This window comes from Pinus tabuliformis, chromosome Q (assembly GCF_031772625.1).
Source record: "Pinus tabuliformis cultivar Carrire ecotype Pingquan chromosome Q, CPIR1, whole genome shotgun sequence".
Taxonomy (NCBI): domain Eukaryota; kingdom Viridiplantae; phylum Streptophyta; class Pinopsida; order Pinales; family Pinaceae; genus Pinus; species Pinus tabuliformis.
Genome location: NC_142296.1, coordinates 1,005,439,556 through 1,005,466,863, shown reverse-complemented (window position 1 = coordinate 1,005,466,863; position 27,308 = coordinate 1,005,439,556). Strand labels below are relative to the sequence as shown.

The 27,308-nt window shown below is 39.5% G+C and overlaps 1 protein-coding gene across 1 annotated transcript in view; it reads left to right on the top strand.

Moving 5' to 3' along the window:
• The window catches only part of LOC149222882 (uncharacterized), a 68,160-nt gene that overhangs the window by 35,879 nt on the left and 4,973 nt on the right, over positions 1-27,308 (top strand). Inside the window, exon 7 of the mRNA XM_089387708.1 lies at positions 8,246-8,321. Coding sequence (XP_089243834.1) covers positions 8,246-8,321 — 76 coding nt within the window. The remainder of the gene's footprint in view (positions 1-8,245; positions 8,322-27,308) is intronic.

Genomic DNA, 27,308 nt, shown 5'->3' with positions numbered 1-27,308 from the left:
CCCCCTACTCCATTGCACCCTGTTGTTACCGTCGGCCCTTCAGCCAAATGGGGCATTGATTATATGACCTGTAACCCTCGCTCGGCCGGGGGGCATGGGTATATCATCGTTTCCGTTGACTACTTCACAAAATGGGCCGAGGCGATGCCCACACTATCTGAAGATGGCCACACAGCGGCACAATTTTTGTTTAATCATGTTATCTCATGGTTCAGAGTCCCTAAGGCTATCATCACTGATCACGGTAAGCGTTTTTGTAATCATATGATGACTGAGCTAACAACCCAGCTAGGCTTGCAGCACGATAGCTCGACACCATACTATCCCCATGCCAATGCTCAAGTAGAAGCCGTTAACAAGGTTCTAGTTACGATGCTTCAACGCACCATTGGAATGCACAAGTCTAACTGGCACTTGATGTTATTCTCTACCTTATGGGCCTACCGAACTTCTATAAAGGATGCCACTGGTTTCACCCCATTCCAATTAGTTTACGGACTGGAGGCTACCCTTCCCATCGAGTGCGAGATCCCTTCTTTGAAATTAGTCGTCAAATTACTCCCCAACACTACTCCGGTAGAAGAACGCCTTCTTTACTTGGAATGGTTGGACGAGACTTGTCGACTAGCCTCTCTAGCTATTGAAGCACAGAAGAAGAGAGTGAAAACACACTTCCATCATACTGTCCATCCTCGTTCTTTTGTTGAAGGAGATTTAGTCTTGCTCTACGATCAAGCAAATGATAAGCTGGGGGCAGGAAAATTCGAGCCCATGTGGCACGAGCCTTATATTGTAAAGCGAGTTTTGAAAAAAGGGGCCTACAAGCTGATTGATTATGAAGGGAACCCTCTGGATAAGCCCCGAAATGGGCTTTACTTGAAAAAATATTATGGGTGAACTTCATACACATTGATTTGTACATACGTGTGTTTTTAGCAGGTGTGTATGTGTGTTTTCATGTTTTGGCTTGGTGTGTAGGCGTATTGCTGTTTATTGTGTCTTTTGCTTCTTGTTCAGATGTCTGGTGCACCTTACGTTGGTTTCGTTGATGGTCCCTACCGCAGTACCCGCAACATGTCTTCTACGGCATGGGTGATCTATGATCCTCACGGTGAGTTGGTAGACCTTCAAGGTGTTTGTCTAGGTTGTACCACGAACAATGTCGTTGAATATAGTGTTTTTATTGAGTTACTGACCGAGGCGATCAATCTCGGTATTCGTACATTGGTTGTGAACCTGTATTCTCAGCGTTTCATCGACCAGCTCAATGGGTGATATTCCGTCAGAGACCATCGGATTTTAAGGTTGTATTTACATGTTAAATTGTTAGAAAGGAATTTTGATTTTATCACATATCAGCATATTCCACAAAGATTAAACACGTTAACTGATGCATTGGCAAACCATGTATTAGACAGACATTTGTGTAACATGTAATCAAAACAGCATACAAAAAGCATGTAAAACACAATAATAAACCATAGGAATATGTATGTATATATATATATATATATATATATCGTGTGGCACACCAAGGCGCTCAAAAAATAAGTGTATATGTCCCAATAGAGTCTGTGTTCTCCATACATCCGAGACACATGTCTCTCAAAAAATCATCAGCAGGAAATAAAACCTAGGCATCTACTGTGGTGGGTTATGCTCCCTATAGCACACCACCGCTCGTGCCACCCACCTCAACAGGCAGTGCACCCTGGGTACCACTCCTACTGTGTGGATCTAGAATGCTATGGGGACCTCTTCGACCCCCATGTAATTAGGAATCCTTGCCGTCAGGCCCTCAAGGTTTCGGGCCACTGTCTCCACCGGATCATCAACTGGAGGAGCCAAGGCCAACGCTGCAATGCCCTGTGCATCGCTTTGTGCCTCTGGAGCCAGCCTGACAGGTCTCACTGGTCCCACATCTGCAATACCATAGAGTTCGTCATTAGGACATATACATGAAAAATTCTAAAAACATCATAAATAATAAAATGCAAAAATAATGTGATTAAGTGTCTTACCACCATCATGCCACTGCTCTCCAATGGGCAGCTACATGTCAGGAGCTCCACAAAAGTCCATGCCAACCACTCTCGAAATAGTGTCCCCGATGACACTGGTCGTCCGCCACCTCCTCGGGGCATAACGTGTGCCCACCGTGTGGCCCTAGTCTCACGTGGTCTAGGAAAATCCAAATCCATGTCCTGTAACTGCAATGCCAGCACCCGCTCCAACATGAGCGGGACTAAGATGGACCCGTAGCCAAACTGCTTCATCTCTCCTCGACGGCAGTTGGTAAGTTGTCTCTTCATATTGGCCGTCATTGTTTCTGCCCAATTAAACATGGTTGGATTGAGACATTCGAGAGCCAACCGGAGATGGGTCTTGGATGCCTCGTGTTGGGCTTGGGAGCCCGCTGCCTATGTCACCATAAATAGCATTGCACGAAGAACCACGTCTTCCACTGTCAGGATTTCCACCTTCCCGCTTCTCGATTTGTGTGCCCGTGGGCACACTTGTGCCATCAGCATCTCTAGAGAATCGCCCCTGGGTCGTTGCCCCTTTAGAATGGGCCTCTCACCACAACAGGATAGCCCGGTTAGGAAGTATATGTGTGTGGCATCGAACTCGATGTCTCGGCCTCAGATTATGAATTTCCCATCTGTTGGATTCCAGGCATGGATCAGTAGCTCCAGTAAATTGGATTGAGACTGAAGGTGCAGAGTAAGGAAGAATTTTAGCAATCCGCATGCACGTAAAGCATTTTGGCATCGAACATCAGCAAAAACTTCCATATCGTTATCATCATGCATTCATTACTGCCAGACAAACGCCATTATGGCTTGCATGATGAGAAAAAATGAATTAGAACTTCATTTGCAAATTTTAATCCATAATTTGCACAAAAAAATAATTTTGCGTCACTGAGGTTGCAAGTTCAATTTTCTCGTGGTCATCATGGAAGTACATCACTTTCCAGCGATGATAGGAGAATGTTATGTGTAAATAATTTCGGTCATCGTGGACCTGAGCGGTATACTCGCGATGATTGAGCGGCGGAGCCCGACTCAAAAAATCCACCTAAACTAACACATCTAACATCAAAATGCATAAAAAAGACACTGAATTGAAGCGCGGGAAGAAGTCTATCTACCTAGAAGAAGTTTCAAGATGAACGGTGGACGAATGGGGCCAAAATCAGCTCGCCAACTTTGGTGCTCCAAATTGCTCCAAGGTGAAATGAACAGTACCAATGGTAAAAATGAATGAATTACCCCCCCTTTTATAGTAATTTTTGGAAATTAAAAAATTATATTTTATAAATGTGGTTTTTTTCTCATTTTTATCACATGGTTAATTAAAATTTGGTTTTTTAACTATGTTTCTACGTATATTGTTCATTTTATGTCAAATGGGTTTACGTTTGACGTGCTTTGTGCAGAGCTACAGGTAGTGGAGTTATGTCAGCTTCGTGTACACTTGATCCATAAAGTCGTCTTTAACGCTCTTTTCCGACTTGAAAAATGAAAAGATAGCCGAGTTGTTCCTCTTGAATTGTTAAAAGAAATAAGAGGCGGTCGCCTTTAAGCTCTTTTCCAACCATGTAAACATGAAAATATTGCTGGGCCTTTGTCATTTGAAGCTCATTATTGGTTACGAAACGACGTGATTTCGATCACTTTTCTACTTTTTCAGGTCGAAGTCACTAGTTACAAAAAGTACTCCTCGATCGTAATGGTTGGGCGGTTCTTTCGAGTATCGTTTTATACTTTTTTGGGCTCGAGAGACACAAATCTACAAAAAAGGACTCCTCTGGAGTTTTCTTTTCCGTGTCTTTTTCAAGCTCTCTAAACATGAAAAAGACTCCGAGTTTTACCTATGTCGGACTCGTGAAACCCTAACGACATTGGACTCGTCACCATGACGAGATTCGAGCTTCTCCTTCCTAGGGCTCGTTAAACCATTACTAGGTTGGATTCGACCAATGGTTGAACTTATATTACAAGCATATGCTATCCCCTTCAAGCTTGTTTTCAAAAATAATAGGGGTACTTGCCAGCAATGGTGGGGAAAATTTGGAAATCGTCATTGGCAGCCAGTCACTCTTGAACGTCGACACTTTTTCTTCTTGTCGGGTTATGACATCCATACATCGTCATTTGGCCTTCCGTAGGTTTGGGTTGCCATTTAGCCTCATTCCATCTAATTCATGCCATCTCCATTGAGCCTTTGATCCCTTGGTATCTGAATGCTGCCACCCTCCGGAGTCGTGTCGCCGACATGTTCAAGAGTATAATCCTTCAGCAGTTTACACCCTTGCCTTCTCTCTAATTCTCTATTTCACCATCTACTGCTTGTTCCTTATCTCATGTCGTTGATGGGGGAAACATTATGGCCCTCCTATGACGAGTCGTCTCCTGTTGACATCAGCTCATTATCCAGGAGATTGATCTAGAGATCCCCTTTGGTACCTTAGAGCTTGCATGCCTCAATGGCAAGTTCTTCGCACCTGACGGTTGACTTTCATCATTGGTCATCGATTGGGTGATTCCATGAGTGTTCGACTTCAACTCCTTTTTCACACTTTGTGGATTGTGCTAGCTAGTACCTTGAGAACCATTGGCATTATTGGTGGTTTCTCTCGCGCTTGTTAATGGTTTTCATCATTGACCGGTAATCAAGCGACTTTCTATCATGCTCGACCTCAGCACATCTATTCGCATGCTAGAATTTGTACTATGATTGGATAGGTTCAAGACCTCGAACTCAAATTACCCATGTTCGGGCTGCATGGATTGGTTTGTGATTACATGACTCATTGATGGATGGCTGCGACCATACCTGAGTCTTCATGGATGGCTATGACCATACCTTTATCATTATCATGGTCTCATTAGCTGGATGGCTGCGTCCATACCATAGACCTAGTTTGTATGTCTTTTGGATGGCTGCGCCCATGCCCAGACTACATGTACTTCATTATTAAAGATATCAGTTGTACTTGCGTGCAGGTTCTTCCAGATGGTATTCCATCTCAGTGAGTTTCGTAAAGCATTTCACTCCTCCCACTCTCTCAGGCTTCATACTTTAGGGAGCATCTGTTACACAGTAATTTGTCACTGTCTTCACTCCAGTCCTTCTACTGTGTCATGTGTCCATGTCAATCATGTTCATATTGAACAAATGCTCTCTTGTGCTACCAAATGTCCCACTTTTCCTAAGTTATCTGCCTAATCGTGTCTGTGGACTTAATATATGTGCTGAAAGGCACTCATAAATAGTCCAGATGCACTGTCAGCACGAAAGTACATCTGATTCCCGCGATGCTCTGATTTCATGCTCCAACGTGAGGTTACTCATTATCTTTAGCGATGATCTGACTGGCTACATTGCTCACTAGCGATGTCAGTGCTAAGGATCAGTTATGCCCCTGCGATGATCCAGATTGGGAAAGTTTGTTCCAACAGTCAGCCTTCCAGACGACTCCAGACTTGGTTGTTGGCATAGTTTGTATCGCCCTCATTTCTTTTGCATGGAGGTTCCATCAATTGTGATACCTTCCTTTGGGATAAGCTCACTCTTCCACCTTTCATGGAGACTCCTTCTCCTATTTAAACTCTCACCATTGCTATGCATGGCTAGTTGAGTAGTGTTGTTAGTGTTTGTGAGTTTGCTAGATAGCTGGTGTGAGTGTGACAAGTGTGGGATTGTTGATAGCTTGTGGAAGGTTGTGAAGTGCCCTTAACTTTGTGTAAAACTTATGAGTGAGAGAGACTTGTATGTTGGGAGATCCATCTTCAAAGAGTGAATGCTTGAGGAACATGCTAGCTGGATCCCTCTGAGAAGGCTTGTGACATCAAGACTTTGGTTGTAAGCTTACTCTTATTTCATTATTAATACAATCAATGATGTTTTCCTATGTCTTGTATGAAATTTACCTGATAGCTCATGACTTCTTGACTTTGTGAGTAAATAGATCATTGTTGTCTTCCGATTACATGCTTTGTTGTATTTCCTTTGCAATTTTTTCAGGTTGATCACTCATTGGGAGAAGGAAGCGGAAGCTGGAGCAGCGCAACGGAACTCCATCGACCACCGGTTGAGGTAGGCCTCCAACTATGACTGTTTAAGGAAAGCCATTATTGATCTGTCCTTGTTTGTGACTAGACCCACTCTAGGGCTAGAGGGGTTGCCTCTGTCCATAGAGGGAACACTTTCCTGCATCACAATCAACAATGAAAGTAGTTAATGGAGTAATTCAAAAAAGGTGTACACATTTGCGTAGCATTGATTTCATGCATATTACTTGACATAAACTATGGAAAAAATTGCACCACATACAACAACTAGGAAAAATGAAATATAGCACAATGGTGGCCCTAGTATTTCAAACAGGAATGAAGGTTTAATCATAGATGGCCAAGGTATGATGGCACCTAACCTACACATATGTTTAATATGGGAGTCATAGCTAGAGAATTGTAGTGAATCATATATTTATAAAGAACACATCATGAAATCCATGTAAGCAAGTAACAAGGGATTACAACAAGTAATAATATCCAACCATGTTGCCAATAGACACTATCACACAAATAGTAACTAGGAGAAAAAAACAAAAAATTTAGTGTAGGATGGTTCATGATAAATGGTATCAGAGCCCATATTACTACACTAGGCTTGAGAAGATGCCCCACCACTGTTGGAAATACTGGGGGGGGGTGAATCAATATTTCTTTTTTCAACTATTTTTTTACCAGCTAAAAATTTATATTCATAACACAAGATGAACAACAAGAATAAGTGCTTTTATTAATATAGTCTTTGCAGTAAAATAGATACAGTATATAAGTGGTTGCAATAATATTCCAAGCACCAACATGGACTTTTGAAAGGCTCCAACCTCCAAAGCTCCAACTCTATTTCGCCAAGGCACCAATCTTGGACTTAGGAGCACCAACTCCCAAGGACTTCAATCCTTCCAATTCTTGAGACATCAATTCCAAGGACACCTATCCTTCCTACTTCAGATGCACCAATCCCAATGACTCCAATCCTTATTAATTTTGAGGCATCAGCCCCAAGGACTCTAATCCTTCTTATTTCTAAGGCATCATCCCAAAGGGTTCCAACCCAATCTTGTCAAGGCATATTTGATAGTAATGTTCTGCTCTCAGAACTCTTCTTTACTGAGTTATGTTTATTTATAGCTTCACTGTAGTCTCCATGCTACAACATCAATGACAACCAGTTGTCTTATGAAGGAGTCTTTACAACTCTTCATATTATCCACACAGAGTCTCCAATAGCCTTTATGCTCTCTGATAATGTCTTCACACAACTTTAGTCAGTCTATTGTTAACTGCACTAAGCTTTGCATAAAGAACAACTTTCTGTTCAAGCATTTGTTCTAATGTCACTGTGAATGCTTCAGCATGAATGCTTCTCTGCTGGCTACTTCTCCCTTCAAACAATGTTAGACAAAACTTTATTCACTACATCACAGAGTTATTCTTCGCAGTCCATTGCATAAATGATTAATTCATCATAGGTTTGAGTCTTTCACAGGGTGATACGATCAGCAGAGAAGTTGATCCTTTGAGTGCCTCCTTTCCTATTGGTCCTTCGGCCCTTTCTTGTTCTGTTGGACCCTCCTCCTGCCTCTGTTTCCTCCAGCTTATTTCAACGGTATTCAACTACACAACAACAAAATATTTTACTACATTGTTCTCTATTTTTTTGTTGTATATATTCCTGATCCTCTGACGATCGGTTTCCTCTTTTTCGCTGGCTGTTTGGCTTCCTCCTCAGTCTTTGTAGTTTCCTCTACCTCGATTGATCTTCGATCGCTACGGCTTCCTCTGTGCTGGCTTGTCCTCTTCGGCGCTTTGGTTTCCTCTGCATTGGCTTGTCCTCTTCAGCGGTTTAGTTTCCTCTACACTGGCTTGCCCTCTTCATGCTCACTAACACTCCTGGGACACGTTGATTCAACAACGAGGACCAAATAATACACAGAGAACACATATTCCATGTTAAAACTCTAACAACGCTGTTTTTTTCAATCATCATAGACATACATAGGACTTTGCAGTTTAACGGAGAGACTGTACCAATCAAGATGACCCCTTCCTGCCACCTCATCATCACAATCGCAGTCGGCTTTTTGTTCAGGCCTCCTGAACTATCAGGTGCGTTTTATATGCATCTTTGGCCTTTTAACTAATTATATGTGTTAATGTTGCAGATCGAGATTTGGCCAATCGGACGGCCAGGATTTAATCGCCATATTGGTGATCAATATTCGCAAGGCCCTTATATCGGTGTTATCCCTTGGCGGAGGTCTGATGCGATATCGCTAATCGTTGTTGACAATTGCAATGGGCCGCTTAACACTTTATAACTCCCGCTCCCGAAGTGCCGATGTGATATATTTAGGCACTCACAAATCGCAAAGGTTCAGCTCTATACCTTAACATAGAGCACTCACTTATAGTGATGTGATAATATGTGCTGGACCCGATAAGACTCAACACTCCCATGCATAAAATTTCAGGTCCGCTTTCCCAAATCCGCTAAGTGTTTAGCATGATTTCTCTGTGTAAATGGCATTCAAAGATAAACAAGTAAATACACAGGAGTGATGCTATATGGGTTCTATGGACCTAATAGTGTTAAAACTTACGCCTATAATAATTTCCAATACACCTATGATTTCCACATCCGATAGTGTAAATGCACATATATATATATATATGAGTTTTGGCCTCCGATAGTGTATATATATATATATATATATATATATATATATATATATATATATCTATATATATATCTAGATATATATATCTATATATATATATATATATATATATATATAGATAGATAGATAGAGAGAGAGAGAGAGAGAGAGAGAGAGAGATACATACATATATATGTATGTATCTCTCTCTCTCTCTCTAGATATATATATATATATATATATATATATATATATATACGTTTTTGCCTCTTGATAGTGTTAATGCATATATATATGAGTTTTGGCATTCTTGCTTCGATAGCTCCCGGTAGCTCTGTCTGCTTCCTCCGATCGCTCCGATGGCTTTGTTTGCTTCCTCCATTGCTCTGATAGCTCTGTTTGCTTCCTCCAATGGCTCTGTTTACGTCCCTGAATACCATTTGATCCTCCGATATATTCTTCTATGGCATATATATATGGCTCCTCCTGTAGCTCCAATTATGGCTCCTCTTGCTCCAATGTAGCTCCTCTAGCTTGGTAATGTCTTTCAAAGTCCTCCTCTGATACCTTCATGCCTTGATGGCTTTTGCCTTTTCTGATATGCCTCTCTTGCTATGATATTCTATAGTATGCCTTCCTTATTGACTCCTTCATTAACCAACTCCTTCTTATGGCTTGGCTATCCTGATGGCCTTGCTTTGTCTCTTCATGGATCCACTCTGCATCCCCTTGGCTTCATATGATCATCTAGTATCTAGAATATTTCCATATTGACATCAATGACAACCTAGGTCAAAAATCTCCCCCTTTTTTATTGATGGAAATATTCTTCTTCTCTCCCCCTTTGACATCAATGGCAAAGGAGTGCTCTGGGACTCCCCCCTATCAAACTACTTCTGTTCTTCATGAATGGTAGATCTTCATGGGTCTGTGACTTCCCCTCTCATAGTGCTCTTATTATTTTTACTCAAGATAGAAGGATTGATGCTTTATCATCAATTAGCACATTATTCCCTATTCATGCCTTGGAACTACTTTATCATAGCTTCAACAATGCTTAAATATGCTCTACTTCAATGATTTCAATCAAATTGAAAATAGCCATACACCAAGTGTCCAAGTTTAGCTTTTTATGCTTCAATCTAGATTGTTATCTCCATAGTCAGAATTGCGAGGCCTTCATAGTCTGAATCAAGAGAAAATGCCACTGAAATTTTATTTCTTGTCATCTTTCTTCGGATCCGAGTTCCTTTGTGTCTCTTTGCATCTCCTTAAGTCACTACCATCTAGTATTCAACATCATTGCATTTGGATGGAGTGGTGAGAGGTTGTGCCTTATTGTTGTTATATTTTCTTAGTGACCAGTCTTAGCATAAGTTATATTTGACTGCACAACATTCTCCTTTGTATGAGCCATCTTTTCCTTGTGTTCTCGTACATATCTCAGCAAGTTATTTCCCTAACAGATTTAGATATCCAATCTGTGACTGTATTTTAAAATCATTCTGCTGATTTTCATCTTCTTGCAATGCTTCAATTTCGTTATATGCCAGCTGCTCTTACTTCAAACTCCATTCCATATGTATCTGTTTGTTTGAAGATTGCCTCTATTAGTGTCCATAATTTATCTGTTATCACATTAAATCCCTGAGTCAAGACATTTAGCATCTATAATATCAGCACCATAGTTATTTTCCATATTTCTCTAGCATTAGATGACTTTCTCTATTGCTCCAAATACTACTTAGTGATTAAGTGGAAAGCATCTTTAACAACAGTCCAAATAATGGTTACAGGATCATATTTTTCAATGGAGTACCCCTGAGAAATGATATTTATCCAAGGATGAATTTTAATATAGCTCAACAAGGATTTCATAGGGACCGTTTCACTAATAGCTTCTGCAATAATGATCAAGAATCACAGGCTCCCCCTAACTGTATGCATCATCTCTTTTCGCAAAGTCTTTCCATCAAATTCTTAGATTGTTAAAATTTAGTCTAGCGACATATGCTATTGGCTGGAGAGTTCAAGGGACTTTTGATTTGTATTTGCTTCCGTATCCATACTTATGTAACTTTATTCTTTTGCATGGTTCTAGCTTGTGTAAGAGCCCAAGTTAAGTTACAATCACGTGCCATATGACCAATGTTATGACACTTGAAGCATTCTACATTGTTCATGAATAAGAATTCATGATTTCTCCCTGCAAAATTGTTTCTTGGAGATTGTTGGGGACTATAATATCTATCTCTATGAGATGGTTGGGGACCATAAAATATATCTTTATGATATGCTTTACAGTCTTTTGCCATGTGACCAAAGTTTGTACAAGAATAACAATAACCAAAAAATTAACTTTGGTACCTGGGAGATGGAGATTTCCTTGATGTACTTCTGAATCCTTTCTGTCTTGAGATCCTTTGATGATAACCATTGCCTCTCGCATCTTTGAAATCATCTACATTTCTTCTTGGAGCAGGATTTATTCCATTGTAGCCTTGATGTTTCTCCTTGCCTTTGCTGGAATTGGGAGCATCACCATTTCTTTTTGGCTTCTTCACATCCCTTTTGCTTGAAGCATTATCATTCTTGTTTGAGGATTCACCTGCATACCCAAGACCTGGTTTATCAAATGGACATATGTGATAGTTGAGCATGTCATCCAAGGCTTGAGAGCTCTTCAAGATTTTGTTCATCCCTTCAGCCTTTTTTCTGAGAAAGACAATCTCTTCTTCCAATATTTCACACTCATTATTCTTCTTAGCGAGTTGTTTCTCAATTTCTTCCTTGATACGAGTAGCTTCATTTGCTTCTATTTTAAGGGAGATGATATCTAACTTCATTTTGAAGATTTCTTCATTCTTTGCTTTACTGCTCTCCATTTTTTCCTTGATCCTTGTAGCTTTACATGTTTCAGCCTTTGAGAAGCTTGATGTTAGATTTTAATTTGAAGATTCCTTCATCCTTTGCTTTTAGTTGATAGATCATGGTGTTTCTTTCCTTTCCTACTTCATAAACCTATCATTCTATGACTTCCGATGCTTCCATGGTCTTTTCAGCTCCTTGTGATTGTTTCCTTGCTTCTTGTAGTTGAGATTTGAGAGAGGAGACCTATACCTTGTACTGACCAATCTCTTCTTCAAGTTTTTTCAAGCTCTTGTGCCTTTGTTCAAGTTGACTTGACAGGGTATCTTCATGTTTCTTTGCTTTATCCAATTGATTTGTCATGGATATGAATTCTTCATGATGCTTTATTTTCCTTTGATGAAATTCCTTCTTAATCTTGACAAGCTCTTCATCCCTTTCTTGTACTTGAAGCTTGACAAGGTCAACTTTCTCCCTTGTTTGATCTTGGTCGCCAGCTAGTGATATCTTCTTAAGTTCCTCATTTTCCTTTTTCAAATTGTTAATCTCTTCCATGGCAGCCATAAGTTGAGCAAGGAGTTCTTCTAGAAAATCTTTTTCATTCTCTTCATCTTCTAGGTCTGCTTTAGCCTTGATGTCATCATTCTCATTTTCAGCTTCTATGATGGGTTCTGGATTTCCTTCTTGATTTCCATCATCTTCTTGACTGATGGTTATGGTTAATGCTCCTTTTCAGTGGAGGTAATGAAGTTTGTCTCATATAACCTTTGTTGATGAATATTTTCTTAGATTTTTCTTTATAGAATTAGGTAGCCCATTCAAGATTGCCTTCATTGCTTTTGCATTGTACTCCTTGGATTCTTCATCTATCCTGATATCAACAATCACTGATTTCCAGATTTCAGTGCCTTGAGTCTGTAAGAAATTCCTCATTCTTGCTTCCCATATATTAAAGTTCCCATTGAGCATTGTAGCCTCCTCAAATTGATTGTCTTCTATTTTAGTAGTAGAGGGAGACACACCCTTAGGAGTATTGGAGACTTTTTTCCTTGACTTTGCCATTTGTGTTCTATAGATCAACCTTCAAGCTATTAGGCTTTGAATGAAGGTACTGGATCTAATACTAATTGTTGGAAATACTGAGAGGGGGGTGAATCAGTATTTCTTTTTTCGACTATTGTTTTACCAGTTAAAACATTTATATTTAGAACATAAGATGAACAACAAGAATAAATGATTTTATTAATATAATCTTTGCAGTAAAATATATACAATATGTAAGTGGTTGCAATCAGTTTCCAAGCACCAACTTGGACTTTTGTGAGGCTCCAACCTCCTAAGCTCCAACTCTATTTCGCCAAGGCACGAATCTTGGACTTAGGAGCACCAACTCCCAAGGACTTCAATCCTTCTATTTCCTGAGACACCAGTTCCAAGGAAACCTATCCTTCCTACTTCGGAGGCACCAATCCCAAGGAATCCAATCCTTCTTACTTCTGAGGCATCAGCCCAAAGGACTCAGATCCTTCTTACTTCGGAGGCATAAGCCCCAAGGGTTCCAACCCAATCTTGTCAAGGCATGTTTGATAGCAATGTTCTACTCTTAGAACTCTTCTTTACTGAGTTCTGTCTGTTTATAGCTTCACTATAGTCTCCATGCTACAGCATCAATGACAACCAGTCTTCTTATGAAGGAGTCCTTAAAACTCTTCATACTATCCACATAGAGTCTCCAATAGCCTTCGTGCTCTTTGATAATGTCTTCACACTGCTTTAGTCAGTCTACTCTTAGTTGCGCTAAGCTCTGCATAAAGAACAAATTTCTGTTCAAGCATCTGTTCTAATGTCACAGTGAATGCTTCAGCATGACTACTTCTCTACTGGCTACTTCTCCCTTCAAACAATGTTAGACAAAACTTTATTCACTACATCACAGAGTTATTCTTCACACTCCATTGTATACTTGATTTATTCATCATAGGTTTGAGTCTTTCACAGGGTGATACGATCAGCAGAGATGCTCATCCTTTGAGTGCCTCCTGTCCTATTGGTCCTTCAGCCCTTTCCTGTTCTGCTAGACCCTCCTCCTTCCTCTGTTTCCTCCAGCTTATTTCAACAGTGTTCAACTACACAACAACAACATCTTTTACTGCATTGTTCTCTATTTTTTTTTTTGTATACATTCCTGATCCTCTGACTATCGGTTTCCTCTTTTTCATTGGCTCTTTTGTTTCCTCCTCGGTCTCTATAGTTTCCTCTGTCTCGCTTGATCTTTGGTCGCTGTGGCTTCCTCTGTGCTGGCTTGTCCTCTTCAACGCTTTGGTTTCCTCTGCACTGGCTTGTCCTCTTCAGCACTTTGGTTTCCTCTCCGCTGGCTTGTCCTCTTTGTGCTTACCCACACTCCTAGGACACATTGATTCAACGGCGAGGACCAGATAATACATAGAGAACACATATTCCATGTTAAAACTCTAACAACACTCCTTATTTCGATCATCATAGACATACACAGGAATTGGCAGTTTAACGGAGAGACTGTACCAATGAGGAAGGCCCCTGCCTACCACGTCACCATCGCAATCACAGTGCACTTTTTGTTCAGGCCTCCTAAACTATCGGGTGCATTTTATATGCATCTTTGGCCTTTTTAACCAATTTTATGTATTAATGCCACGGATCGAGATCTGGCCTATCAGACGGTCAGGATTTAATCGCCAGCGATTGACAGTTGCAAGGCCCTTATATCAGTGCTATCCCTTGGCGGAGGTCCGATGCGATATTGCTAATCACTATCAACGATTGCAATGGGCCACTTAACACTTTATAACTCCTACTCTCGAAGTGCCGATCTGATATATGTCAACAATCGCAAATTGCAAAGGTTCAGGTCTAGACCTTAACGTAGACCACTCACTTATAGTGATCTGATAATATGTGCCGGACCCGATAAGATTCAACACTCCCGTGCATAAAATTTCAAGTCCGCTTTCCTGAATCCTCTAAGTGTTTAGCATGGTTTCTCTGTGTAAATGGAATTCGGCGATAAACAAGTAAATACACAAGGGTGATGCTATATGGGTTCTATGGGCCTGATAGCGTTAAAACTTCCGCCTATAATAATTTCCAATACACCTATGATTTCCGCCTCCGATAGTGTAAATGCATATATATATATATATATATATATATATATATATGAATGAGTTTTGGCCTCCGATAGTATAAATGCATATATATGTGAGTTTTGGCCTTCGATAGTGTATTTGTGTGTGTATATATATATATATATATATATATATATATATGAGTTTTGGCATTCTTGCTCCGATAGCTCCTAGTAGCTATGTTTGCTTCCTCCGATGCTCTGATAGCTCTGTTTGCTTCCTCCAATGGCTCTGTTTGCTTCCCTGTATACCATTTGCTCCTCTGATATATTCTTCTATGGCATATATATATGACATATATATATATATATATATATATATATATATATATATATATATATATATATATATATATATATATATATATATATATATATATATATATATGGCTCCTCCTATAGCTCTGATTGTGGCTCCTCTTGCTCCAATGTGGCTCCTCTGGCTTGGCAATGTCTTCTAAAGTCTTCCTCTAATACCTTCATACCTTGATGGCTTCTACCTTTTCTAATATGCCTCTCTTGCTCTGATATTTTGCAGTATGCCTCTCTTGTTGACTCCTTCATTAACAGACTCATGCTTATGGCCTGGCTATCCTGATGGCCTTGCTCTTATATCTTCATGGATCTGCTCTGTTTCCCCTTGGCTTCATATCATCATCTAGTATCTAGAATATTTCCATATTGACATCAATGACAACCTAGGTCAACAACCACTAGTTACTTTTTTGCAGGATTAGCCTTAAATGAGAATCTATGATATTGGTTGGGTTGTTTTGTAGGAAGTTGTAACAACCCCTGTGAAAATTCCATGTAATAAAAGTTAATAAAAGGAAAAAATAATAACTATGGATGATGGGACACTTACTCCAAGCTGAATTCCAGTAAAGACATCATAGGGTTTGTTCATTTGGTTTTTTATGGCTACGGAAATTGGCAAAGGAAATGGCTAAGGCTTTGGAAAGGTAAAATGGATTTTTGGCACATTTATTTATGAAAATAATGGAAGTTGGGAGAAAAAGGTGGCAAAAGGTCACAAGTTGCATGTGAGGAGGAAAATGAAGGGAAATAATGGAAATGAAGAAAATAGAGGCCTCATTTCACAAAAAGGCTTCTGAGTATCAATTGGTAACGTTTTGTCAGTTTAGTGTTGGAGATCTCTCTCATTACTCTTTCTCTAATACATTTGGATACTTAGAGTTTTCTTGGAGAACTCTTGGAGGGTGTGGCATAATTTGATTCTTGGAGCAAGAAAGAAAAGGAAAAGTAGGAAAGCACAAGGAGGCATTTGGATCAGAAGCTACATCAGATTTTCTTGCAGGTACCGAGTCACATGCACAATTTCTTCACTAGTTTTGGCATGCATGGCATATGCATGCATATTTTTGGTCATTATCTGTCATTGGCATGGAGGATTTGTTGGACTGACTGTGGATTGCCTAGCCTTTCCATTTCTTGGATAGCCATGGCATTTGTGGGTTTCTTTCCTTGTTTGTTTTCACTGGTTCTTATTTTTCCTTAGCTTGGGTTGAGTTATTAGTTCCTGGAAGCCCTAGTTGGACAAACACTTTGGAAGCCCTGTAATAGCTTCTGTTGAGTTACTAGTCTTGGAAGCCTTAGTTGGACAACCACTATGGAAGCCCTTGGTGGCTTGAGTTACTAGTCCTGGAAGCCTTAGTTGGACAAACGCTCTGGTAGCCCGAAAGTAGTTATCGGTTGGGTTACTAGTGCTGGAAGCCTTGGTTGGAACAAATTCTCTGGAAGCCCTCAAAGGCTTGCATGGAGATCAATATTATGATGGTTTGGTGATGTCCAATCGTGAGGTGGAATCACTATTTTCTGGGTTGAGGTGGATGACCTCTGGAAGCCCTGGATGAGTTTTTATTGAGGTGTTCTATGAGATCCCACATTCATGCTTGGAATATGGCATGGGTGTGAATGGCTTAATAGAGATTTGGCTCAACCATTCTATGGTGGGGGTGGAATGTGGAAGTCCCATCCCGAGATTTTGTTTTGTATCATTAATGAAAGGTTATTTCTCCCTGTATTTCTATGAGCAATTTGACGGATTATATGTGGTCTATATGGTTGTACTTTCATGAGTATTTTCTGTTGCTATTATGCTGGTTATGTATGTGTTTTATGATAGTAGCCATGTGTGGCTCTCACCATGTTTTTACTTATAAATGAATAATGAATGTATCTATGACCTAATGGATGGAATGGAAGTTGATGTTTTTGAGGCATCAATTGTTCTAAATAATTCTCAGCTAAGTACAAGACCCCTATGCTCAGAACTATTAATTACACCTCTAGATTATACATTTTCAATATGTATGATGAAATACCTGTCATGGCTAGTGGGGGTCCAGTCAAGGTCTTGAACAAGTATTTTATTTAATATTGTGATTTCTATGTTATCTTACTAATTTAAAGATATGGATCAATTTTTGGCAGTGAACTGGGCTATGAGCCTAAAAAAGTGGCTTAAATCCCAGGGTCGCTGGCACAAAATTACCAATTTTGGTCCACAGTCGTTGGCACGACACTGCCAATTTTGGTCCATGGTCGCTGGCAGGCAATCTTGTGAGAGTGGATTTAGGTTGCTGGCCGCACCCTTGCCCATATCATGAGAGTGACTATGGGTCAACAGACCTAAAACAATAGTGGAACCCAAGGACAGGCTTTCTGAGTGGCTGACCTGTAATCTGAGGGTTTTGTTGATGATGTTGGATGTTTGTATGGTGTGTTTTTATTTGTTCAACTTCCTTAATGTGACTTAGGAGATCAAATCATATCATAGTGGCCTCATAGTTGCTTGGGTAGATGTGGGAGGAGGGTGTTACAGAGTGGTATAAAAGCATGGTTCACCCCTTAGACTGGATGGAATATGTTTTGGTCATGCATGCATGTCAGTTTCATGTGTCTCTCTCACACTTTCATTCCATGTTCTTGTTGCATTTGCAAGATGTTTTTCATGGTTGTAGTGATGTTGTCATGTGAAACTTGAGGTTGTTATTGTGGAATGCAAAATCGCAAGTGTATGACTGGCTACATGTTGACTTGTGTCATTTACATGTATTGTTGTAGTATGTTTGGTTACATTCTTGTATGCTTAGTTGCATGTATCATTCTTGTAGGTTTGATTTCAAGTATTGTTTATTCATGCTTGATCATATGTTTTTTATGGATTGTGTAGTTCATTATGCATTTCTTATGCATGTTCATGTTTACATATGTTCAAGAGTACAATGATCTAGTGGTTGTTGTCATGCATGAGGTCGTGGTGTGTGTTGTTGTTAAGGTCATGCATTGATGACTAGGCCCTAGCTAGAATGATGATTGCATGGTCATATGCTTATGTTTTATGTTTCTATATGTTGTCATGATTATGTTATACATGTATCATGCTAATTTATTGATCTTGCATACAAGGTATCCTCCCCGAGCTATACTAAGTTACATTGGTTTATTATGATTTGGTTTAGCTAACATAATATACCTTACAAGAAGAAACATCAAATGGCTAGAAAGATGGTTGACTACAGAGACTCTACCTATGAATCTGAAGAGAAGTATGGTGTTTGGAAATCTTCTGATTTGGTAGTTACACTGAGAAGTTTAAAGGAATAAATAAGGAGTTGCAAGGTATATCATCATAGAATCGTACATGCTCAGGAAAATCTAGCAAATATAAATGTAGTAATACTTCAAAGCTTGTCGAATTTGCAGCGACAAGGACAACTATGGATCAGTCATGAGAAAGAAGATAAAAATAATGGGGCATACAAGAGTAGATCGCATGGTGGTTGTCGATCAGTTAGAGATGATACAGTGAGAGATGGCAGATTGTTAGGTACTTCGGAGAGGAGAAGGGATAGACACATGAATGATTTTAGCTCTGATTCAGATAGCCACTATGATCATAATTGGTATCATCCTTACAAGAGGAGTGATAGGGGTTATTTCCCATATGAATTTAAGAAAGTGAAGCGACCCACTTTTGATGGGGAAATGAAGAATCTAGAGGATGAAGAGACATGGTTTCTTGACACGAGGAAGTTCTTTAGGTTGCATGATTATTCATAAAACATGAAAGCTAGAGTAGCTACCTTTAGTCTTAAAGGTGGAAACATGTGAAGAATGCAAGTGTATTAATGAGGAATATTTGTCTTGGAGAGAATTTGAGAGGGAGAAAGGAAAAGGAAGGAAAAATAGAGGCAGCAAAAGAGACCCTTGGGGAGCGATATAGACCTTAGAAGAACGGAAAACAAGAGAAGTTGGTAAGCCTCTCGGAAGGGGATGAAGAAAAAGAGGTGAATTCCACGCTAACAGCCCTTAGGACACCCATCAAACCCAAAAGGATGTAGCCCAACTAGGGTCCCTTATACTTCAAAAGGAGGAAAAGAACTAGGATCAAACATGGGAAGCCTCAACCTCCTTCAACAGTTTGAATCACAATTGAGGAATTTGTCTCCCACTGAGAAGGACAATTGGGTCGAGGAAAAAGGAAAATTGAGGAATTCACCTCCCTCAAAGCCAAGGGAAAGTAGCCTTGCACATACCAAAGGGGGCCAACCACTAGGGAAACTTGATTCAAGTATTCATAAGAAGAAACTACCTTGCTATAGGAATGAGAAAAATTTCCACAAGATAAGGAGAATTTGCTACAGGAAGGGACAACAACACCTCAGGAGGGAGAAGGAGGTCCACAAGGACTCCAAGAGCCTGATCCACAACTTGATGTTGGATCCTATTACAATTTTGTTCAAGATGGAAGAATTATACCTGAAAAGTTTGTAATTCCCCTCCTATTTGAGTTAGAAAAGGATAGAAGTTGAACTCACCAGTGGATGCAGATTTCCAAATCAAAGAAAGTGGAGTATGTAGGCTTCATGGAGGAAAAGATGCAACAAATGGGTAAGGAAATGACTGACTTCAAATTCAAATAGTTAATCAAGAGGGAGAAAATGCAACTACAAAATTAGAGGTTAAGGGAGCACCCACTGGAAAATGAGGCACAACTTGTAGAAATTTGATAGAATTACAACTACTCAAGAGATTTAATCTAAAATCAAGAGACAAAATTCTACTCTACCAATCTTTGGAGTCAACTTCACAATTTATAATAGCATGGATGGACATGCAATAAGAAAAGCCACAAATACATAGTAATTTGTAGGGGAACCCCACTAGGAACAAACCCCCTTAAGCCTCTTTGCATTAATAAGATGAATAGAGAATCTATTACAATTGCTAGCTCCAACTCTGACCTCAACCTACAAAAGAATAATTGTTCTCTCTGGACAGTTACAAACTCTGGCTAATACTTATCCAATTATTTTCTCATCAAGCCTCTTATTTCCTTGCACAAATCCTGAGGAATTTAGCCCCTACTTTTTAGGAATTTCCTACAATTGATTTCACAATTCCGAAGGATTGATCATCAGACTGCATGCAACACATGTACACTCAAACTAGTTTACAACTACTTGTTACACTACCTTGTCATCTCCACTTCAGCTGACGAACTCAAATTCTCTGCATGCACTAGCTTTTTTAGGTTGATTGATGAGTTAACTAATATATATCTAAGTTAGATTACTATTCTACTGCACAACTGACCTTCAACTGACTCTATCAATAGTTAGAGGTCAGTTAACTGAGTACAACTAAAAATAACTAAATAGGATTGCTAAAATTTAGCAATCACACATGCATAATTGAACTCCAAGCCCTCTAACTCAAATTTATTGAACTAACTAAGTTACAATATCAATGTCAGACTAGCTAATTACCTCCAGGTTTTATTGTCGATTTGGAAATTAGATTTTAGTCAATTTTACTAAGGCTAAAGTCAAATTGAGCCTTTCTTGCTACATTTTTTCAACACTCCCTCTTACCAAGAAAGGGATTTCTCACCACCCCTATATTTCAGATGTGGAATTGAAATTTACCACTTGAAAATGCCTTTTTCAATATGTTAGCATCTTGCTCCTGAGTTGGAATGTATTGTAGAAACATAATTCTCCTTTGCGCACAATCCCACAAATGATGATATGAGATATCAATGTGCTTGGACTTCTCATGAAATAAAAGATTTTGAAAGAGCTTAATGCAAATTTGATTATCACAATATATTACTGTCAGATCCATCTCCTAACTGAATAGTCCCACAAGTATTTTCCTCCTTCAAATTTCTCCACATGTTGCTTGACATGAAACCATGTATTCAACCTTTCCTAAGCTGAGTGCCATAAACCTCTGCTTCCTCCTGTACCAGGAAATAATTGTAGACCCAACAACGAAGGTAGCACCTAAAGTATTTTTATTGTCTGATGGACTCCTTGCCCCATCTGCTTTGGTAAAGCCTTGGATCTTGGCTCTCTCTATCTTCTTGTACCATAATCCTTACTCAGTAGTACCTTTGAGGTACCATAAAACATACCTTGTTGCCTTCCAATATAGCTTGGTAGGCCCCACCATAACTTGACTCAACTGGTTTACTGCATAGCACATGTCGAGTCTTGTGTTCACAAGATACATCGAAGACCCTAAGACCTACCTGTAAATGGTAACATCAACCTCTTCACCTGAAGTGGAATTCTCCTTCATCCAATTTGTAGCTAGAGGTGTGTGCATGGGTGTTATATGGAATTTGTATCTACGGATAAACACATCTTCCCTAAGTGAGTAGCTACACTTAGAACAAAATAATTAAAGAGTTTAACCTTTTCCTATTATAGATAGATAAGACAAGGGACCTACTCGTTATATTTGGCCTCCCTTTGTCTCCTTTGAATTTCTCTCGTCGCTCCTTCTCGAACTGAATCCGCTTGATCAGTACCTGCAATCATAAATAGAGAAAAAAAAACCCAATCATAGCAAATGATCTATCTACTATAAGAAAATGGAATCAAAAGCATTTACACATATAATTATCATACATAAAGATAAGAATATGGGAAAAGGTGTAAACAACTTTATTAAAAGTAGAAGGAAGAGTTACAACCAAAGAAGTCTGATCCCATGTCACTCATCCAGCTTGAGTTCCATCCTTCATCACACCAAAATCACACCAGTCCATCAGCATAACATTACTTAATTCTGATCTCAAACCTCAAATTACAATCTTCAAAGTCTAGCCCCTGATCACTATGATGAGTGCTCAATTTATACAAAAATGGAGGTGGTTTTGTAATAAATTGGGCATTGAATGGCTTTCCAAACATGGAGTTAGTTTCCATGGAGGAAGGGATGAGAGGGTAGGAGGTTAATGGATCCTTAGCCTATCCAATTTCGAGCTCATAGGAGGGTATAAGAGGTGGGAATCTTCTATAATTATCTAAAACCAAGGAATATTCCCAGAACCCTATGGAGATTTCTCTCTTTATTGCCCAGCACATGTGTAAGTGGGCCTAAGTGCTCTGCAAAGGAGGGTTGAATGGGCCTAAGTGCTCTGCAGCACAATTACCCCTGAACAAGGCTATGCTGGTCTCCCGAGGAGGCATTTCAGGAGGTCTTCAGGCCAGGGAACTCTTAGGAATGAAGGCATTCAATGTGATGACTTGTCTAAGGCATGTAGCAACTGATTTAGGTTTTGATGAGCCTTAATTGTACTGATCGGAATGTCAGTAGTGATGTGCCCAAATAGACCTGTAACAGCTACCCCCTAAAGCATGAAGTCGAAAATGATAATGTCAAGTGATATGCTTTATGATGTGATGAGGAGGATTTGAAGCGGATTGTGACCTGCATAAATTACAATACATAATATCATGATATTTTGGATTTTTCATTAATCGCAGAGGGAAGGCATACCCATGCTCAGCATATAAACTTTTCATTACATGTACATAAATCATATAGTCATCTACAGATATAGACTCGTGATTGGATGACCATCTATGTAAATCCATTGTAAAAATGATTTAGTAATCGCCTGAAATTGCAGCTCGGATGGATGAAACTAGATCCCGGGTCTTCTATCTCGTCCAATCGTTCGCTCAAGTATGAGTCTAACCATGTGAAAATGTGATCTAAAGTCGAACATCAGAAGACACCATCTGATTACCAACCAATGATGTAAGCTATGAGAGAAATCACCGATAATGATAATGATCCTCAAGGTACTGCAGTACATTCTGCATGGTGTTAATGGATTTTTTGATGTCGAACACCATACAAAGTCTTTCGATCAAAGGCTAGTGATGTCAACCTGTCACTGAAAGCGAGAAACTTGCCATTGATGTATGCAAGCCCCAAGGTACTGGAAGGGTGTTTCTAAGTCAACTTCTTGGATAATGTGTTGATGTCGACAAGAAGTGACTCGTCATAGGAGGGCCTTGATGTATCCCACAACAACAACATGAAATGAGTGTAATGATTTTTGGAGACAGAATGTGATTGAGGAAACAAGGTTCAGGAATGGAAGTCATGAAAATGAAGGTTTATGAGTATTGTAAAGGATGAATTTTACTGAGTGACTTCTCTTGAACATGTCGGCGACACTGAATGAATTGGAAGCATTGACCCAAAACCAAAGTGATGGATGGTGTGATAGACCATAGGTATGATAACCATCAAGCAAATAACCCAACCCAAATAGTCACAGTGATGAAGTGAAAGTGTCATGTTCAAGAGCGACCTACTACCATAATATGGTTTACCCCTTTTCCCAGTTTCCCCAGTCATTGCTGACCAATACCTCTTTATTTTTATCAAGCTTGAGGAGTATAACATATGCTTGTTATGTAATTCCACCCTTCAGGTGAATCCATCACTATGTGATGTTTTAACGAGTCTAGTGAAGGTGAAACTCGATCTTGTCATGATGGAGAAGTTTGTTGCTATTTGATGTTTTAACGAGTTTAACGACAATGAGAACTTGGTCCTTTTCATGTTTAGAGAGTTTGAAAATGGACAAAAAGAAAGCTCCACAAATTCTTTTTCGTAAATTTGTCTCTCAAGTCCAAAAAAACGTAAAATAATACAAGAGAGAACCTATTGACCATGTTTGATCAATGTATTCCTTTTTCATAAGTAATTTATCTCAGTCCTGAAAAAGGTTAAACTTTAATTGAGTAGATGTCGTTTCCAATCCATTTACGAGCTGAAAATGACAAGTTCTTGACAATCTTTTCATATTTCGAGAGTCTAAAAAGAGCTTAAAGAGGACTCCACTTAGAGGAACGAGTGGCGTCTAGGATAGAAACTAGTTTCGATGAAGAGGCTAGATAATAGGACCACTCCTTTCAATTGTTCCTCAAAAAGGGTAAAACAACCAAGTGAAAGTGTATGATCGGCCAAGCAGATAGTGATGATGGAAGGAGACAAACCAAGGCTCATCTGACAGAAGAAGCTGATAGAATGGTAATCATGAGGGTTAAAATGGATATGGGTTCATTTTTACACAAGCTTGAACCATAGGGAACTAGTCTTGGGTTCAATTTCATGATTACACAAGCTTGAAATGAAAAACTATGCTTGAAATTGGTTTACATGCACCTAGCATGATGACTCGATTCTAGGTGCATGCCCCCCAAGCTTCATTGCATTCTCCTAAGTAGACTACTTGTGGCTATCAGGTGGATGGAATGAAGGTTCATTTACAAGATCAAGTGAAAGACCTAACTAGGATTTTACGAGATCTAATCAAAGACTTGAATTGGAACTTTGCCCCAGGGGACCTTGTTTCATTTTTTTTGAGCTTGACACAAGACAAGGAACTCTGCTAAGATTCCTTGTTTCATTTTTTAACGAGCTTGAAACAAGACAAGGAACTATGCTCTGTGACCTATTTCATTTTTTAATGAGGTTGACACAGTAAAAGAACTATCCTCATATTCCTTGTTTCATTTTTTAACGAGCTTGACACAAGACAAGGAACTATGCTCGTACCCTTTGTTTCATTTTTTGACGAGGTTGACACAAGACAAGGAACTATTCTCATATTCCTTGTTTCATTTTTTAACGAGCTTGACACAAGACAAGGAACTATGCTCGTACCCTTTGTTTCATTTTTTGACGAGGTTGACACAAGACAAGGAACTATCCTCATATTCCTTGTTTCATTTTTTAACGAGCTTGAAACAAGACAAGGAACTATGCTTGTATTCCTTGATCACAACCCATAAGAGGTCATGACTTCCAAGAGGTTCTCATCAGATGGGAGAAAAATGCTCTGGAAGGGATTCGTAGCAAGGAATCCATTAGAGAGATCTGGTTCCAATGCCCCCAGTACATAATGTACAACATCACGAAATTGATCGTCAGTTGATGTAGGCATGGACCAGGTTGCCACATAATTGACCTATGGCGGGGAAGATACCATTAGGACAAATGGACGATTTAGGGAAGATGGTTGAATGGAAGCCATATTTGGACCGGGAAATGAAAGATGGTCAATGGTGACAATTATGCCTTCATGCGGGAAACACATCGCTCGAAAGAGTGTTGAAACAATACCTCCCTTGTCATAAACATAGTCATGCCCAAGACATAAATTGTAATCTAAAGGGCCTGGGACTACCATCACATTGAGATAAAAAAAATTTCCTCCCAAAGTAATATGCAACTAAGGAAGGATCCCTATTGGTTGACTAATTCCTTTGTTAAAAGCCAACAGATTCTGGGTAACAGGCACAAGTGGTGGCAAACCGAGCACTTGCCAAGCAATGGAGGAAAGGATACTAAAAAATGCACCTTCATCTATAATAGTGCCAGATACAATCATATTATAAACCTGTACTATGATTTGGAAAGGCACATAAGAAGGAAGACGACATCTTGCTAGTCGATTCCAATCAAAGGAAGTGACCAAACTACTTGGAGGGGGTGCCGTAAGAATGGGAGAATTATCCCCTTGTGTTATGAGAACAAGAAGATTTTCCTCCTGTCTTGATGGAATAGGAGGGTTGCCTCCAAGCTCATTGGAATCTGAAGAAATGAAAAGAACCTGAGTGGTATCATACTCACTCTCTACGGGAAAGGTACGACTAACTAAAGGTGAAATAGGGTCAAATGTTTCCTCGACCTATGATTGGTCAAGTATAGACTCATGGGATTCATAATCAGAGAGAGTGGGTTTGATCAATGGTTGATTTGGGTTAGTCACTTCATCAACAAGTGAAGGATTAAGGGATAGTCTCCTGTAACTAGAGGGAAGTCGCTGCAGAGAAGTAGGATGGTTATCCAACACTTTTTGGGCTTCATCCAGATAGGGAAAAAGGTGAATGGGGTGATTCCCTTCACATAACCTATAGGGAAACTTAACTTTACCCTTCTTTCCATGAGTTTTACTACCACTAAGTGATGGTGTGTCACTAGCATGATCTCCAGAAGTTGATGACATAGGATGATGTGAACAAGAAGACCATTCTTCTAAGATCTGAGGAATACTAGAACAATTTCAAAGAAGATGTTCTCCCATACAAAGTTTGCAAGGATATCAAAGTTTGTGAGGCTTATTGGATGGTTTCTCGTCAGAAGTTTCATTCGAAACAATGGTTTCTTGGTTGCCCGGTTGCTGAATTTGCTTCTTCTTCTTCTTCTTCTTAGCCACCTGGTTACTAGTACCAATACTTTCATGAGGCGAAGAGGTAGAAGCGGAGGAAGAAACAACCAAGGAAGAAGGCAACGAGTCAAATTTAGGATCAACCGGAGGTTGATTTTATATAGTTGTAGGAATATTTAGTTACGGGGCCAAGGAGGTTGAGAACAACCATACTGGCAAGCCGATGGTAAGTCCTGAAAGGGACAATGTAGCCATATAAGGAGCACCAATATTTCTGAAAGGAGGAAATGGACTAGATTTCCCATCAAAAGGAATTCCATGATCGGTGGACTCCGGAGTTGTTGCCATATGTTTCAACCTAAGATCAACTAAGGAGTGACGTGGAGGATGTTATCCGCGGTCAATTAATTTATTTTAATCAAAATAACAAAACAAAATAGGGATAATCTAGGCAAAAGCATTACCAAGTAACTATGAACTACAATACACTGCCTCAGTAAACAAAGGACTTAACATACATGCAGGAAATCTCCCCGAATGTTGTGTTCGGTATATTATAGTGTATAAGGTGGTCGACTGAGTTACCTATGGATGGATAGCAACCTAATATATTCCTCCCATATATACCTGAAAGTACGTGGAGGCCTAATTCGTGTTAGTGCTGTCTAATGCGAAACCACACAACGAGAGCATTCCTTTATACTTTACGTACTGTAACACCACCCTATATAGTCGAAAGTACATGGACAAGGTACGATATACTTACGTACGTGGAATGAGATATCACACTCGGAATGTATCGCAGACAATTAGCGACAGTTGCTATGTTTAACGATGCTGGAACACGTCTCTAGTCTAGAACCTCTAAATGTTATGTCTTAAGTTACAATGCTCCATTAGGTTAATTGAGATAAATTTTAAGTTGATCTTCTTAAGAATTTTCCTTTCAAGGTTCACCACATGATGTATGTTTGCAATTCCTAGAATGCAACTAACATGAGAAACATTTTTTCATTTAATTAACA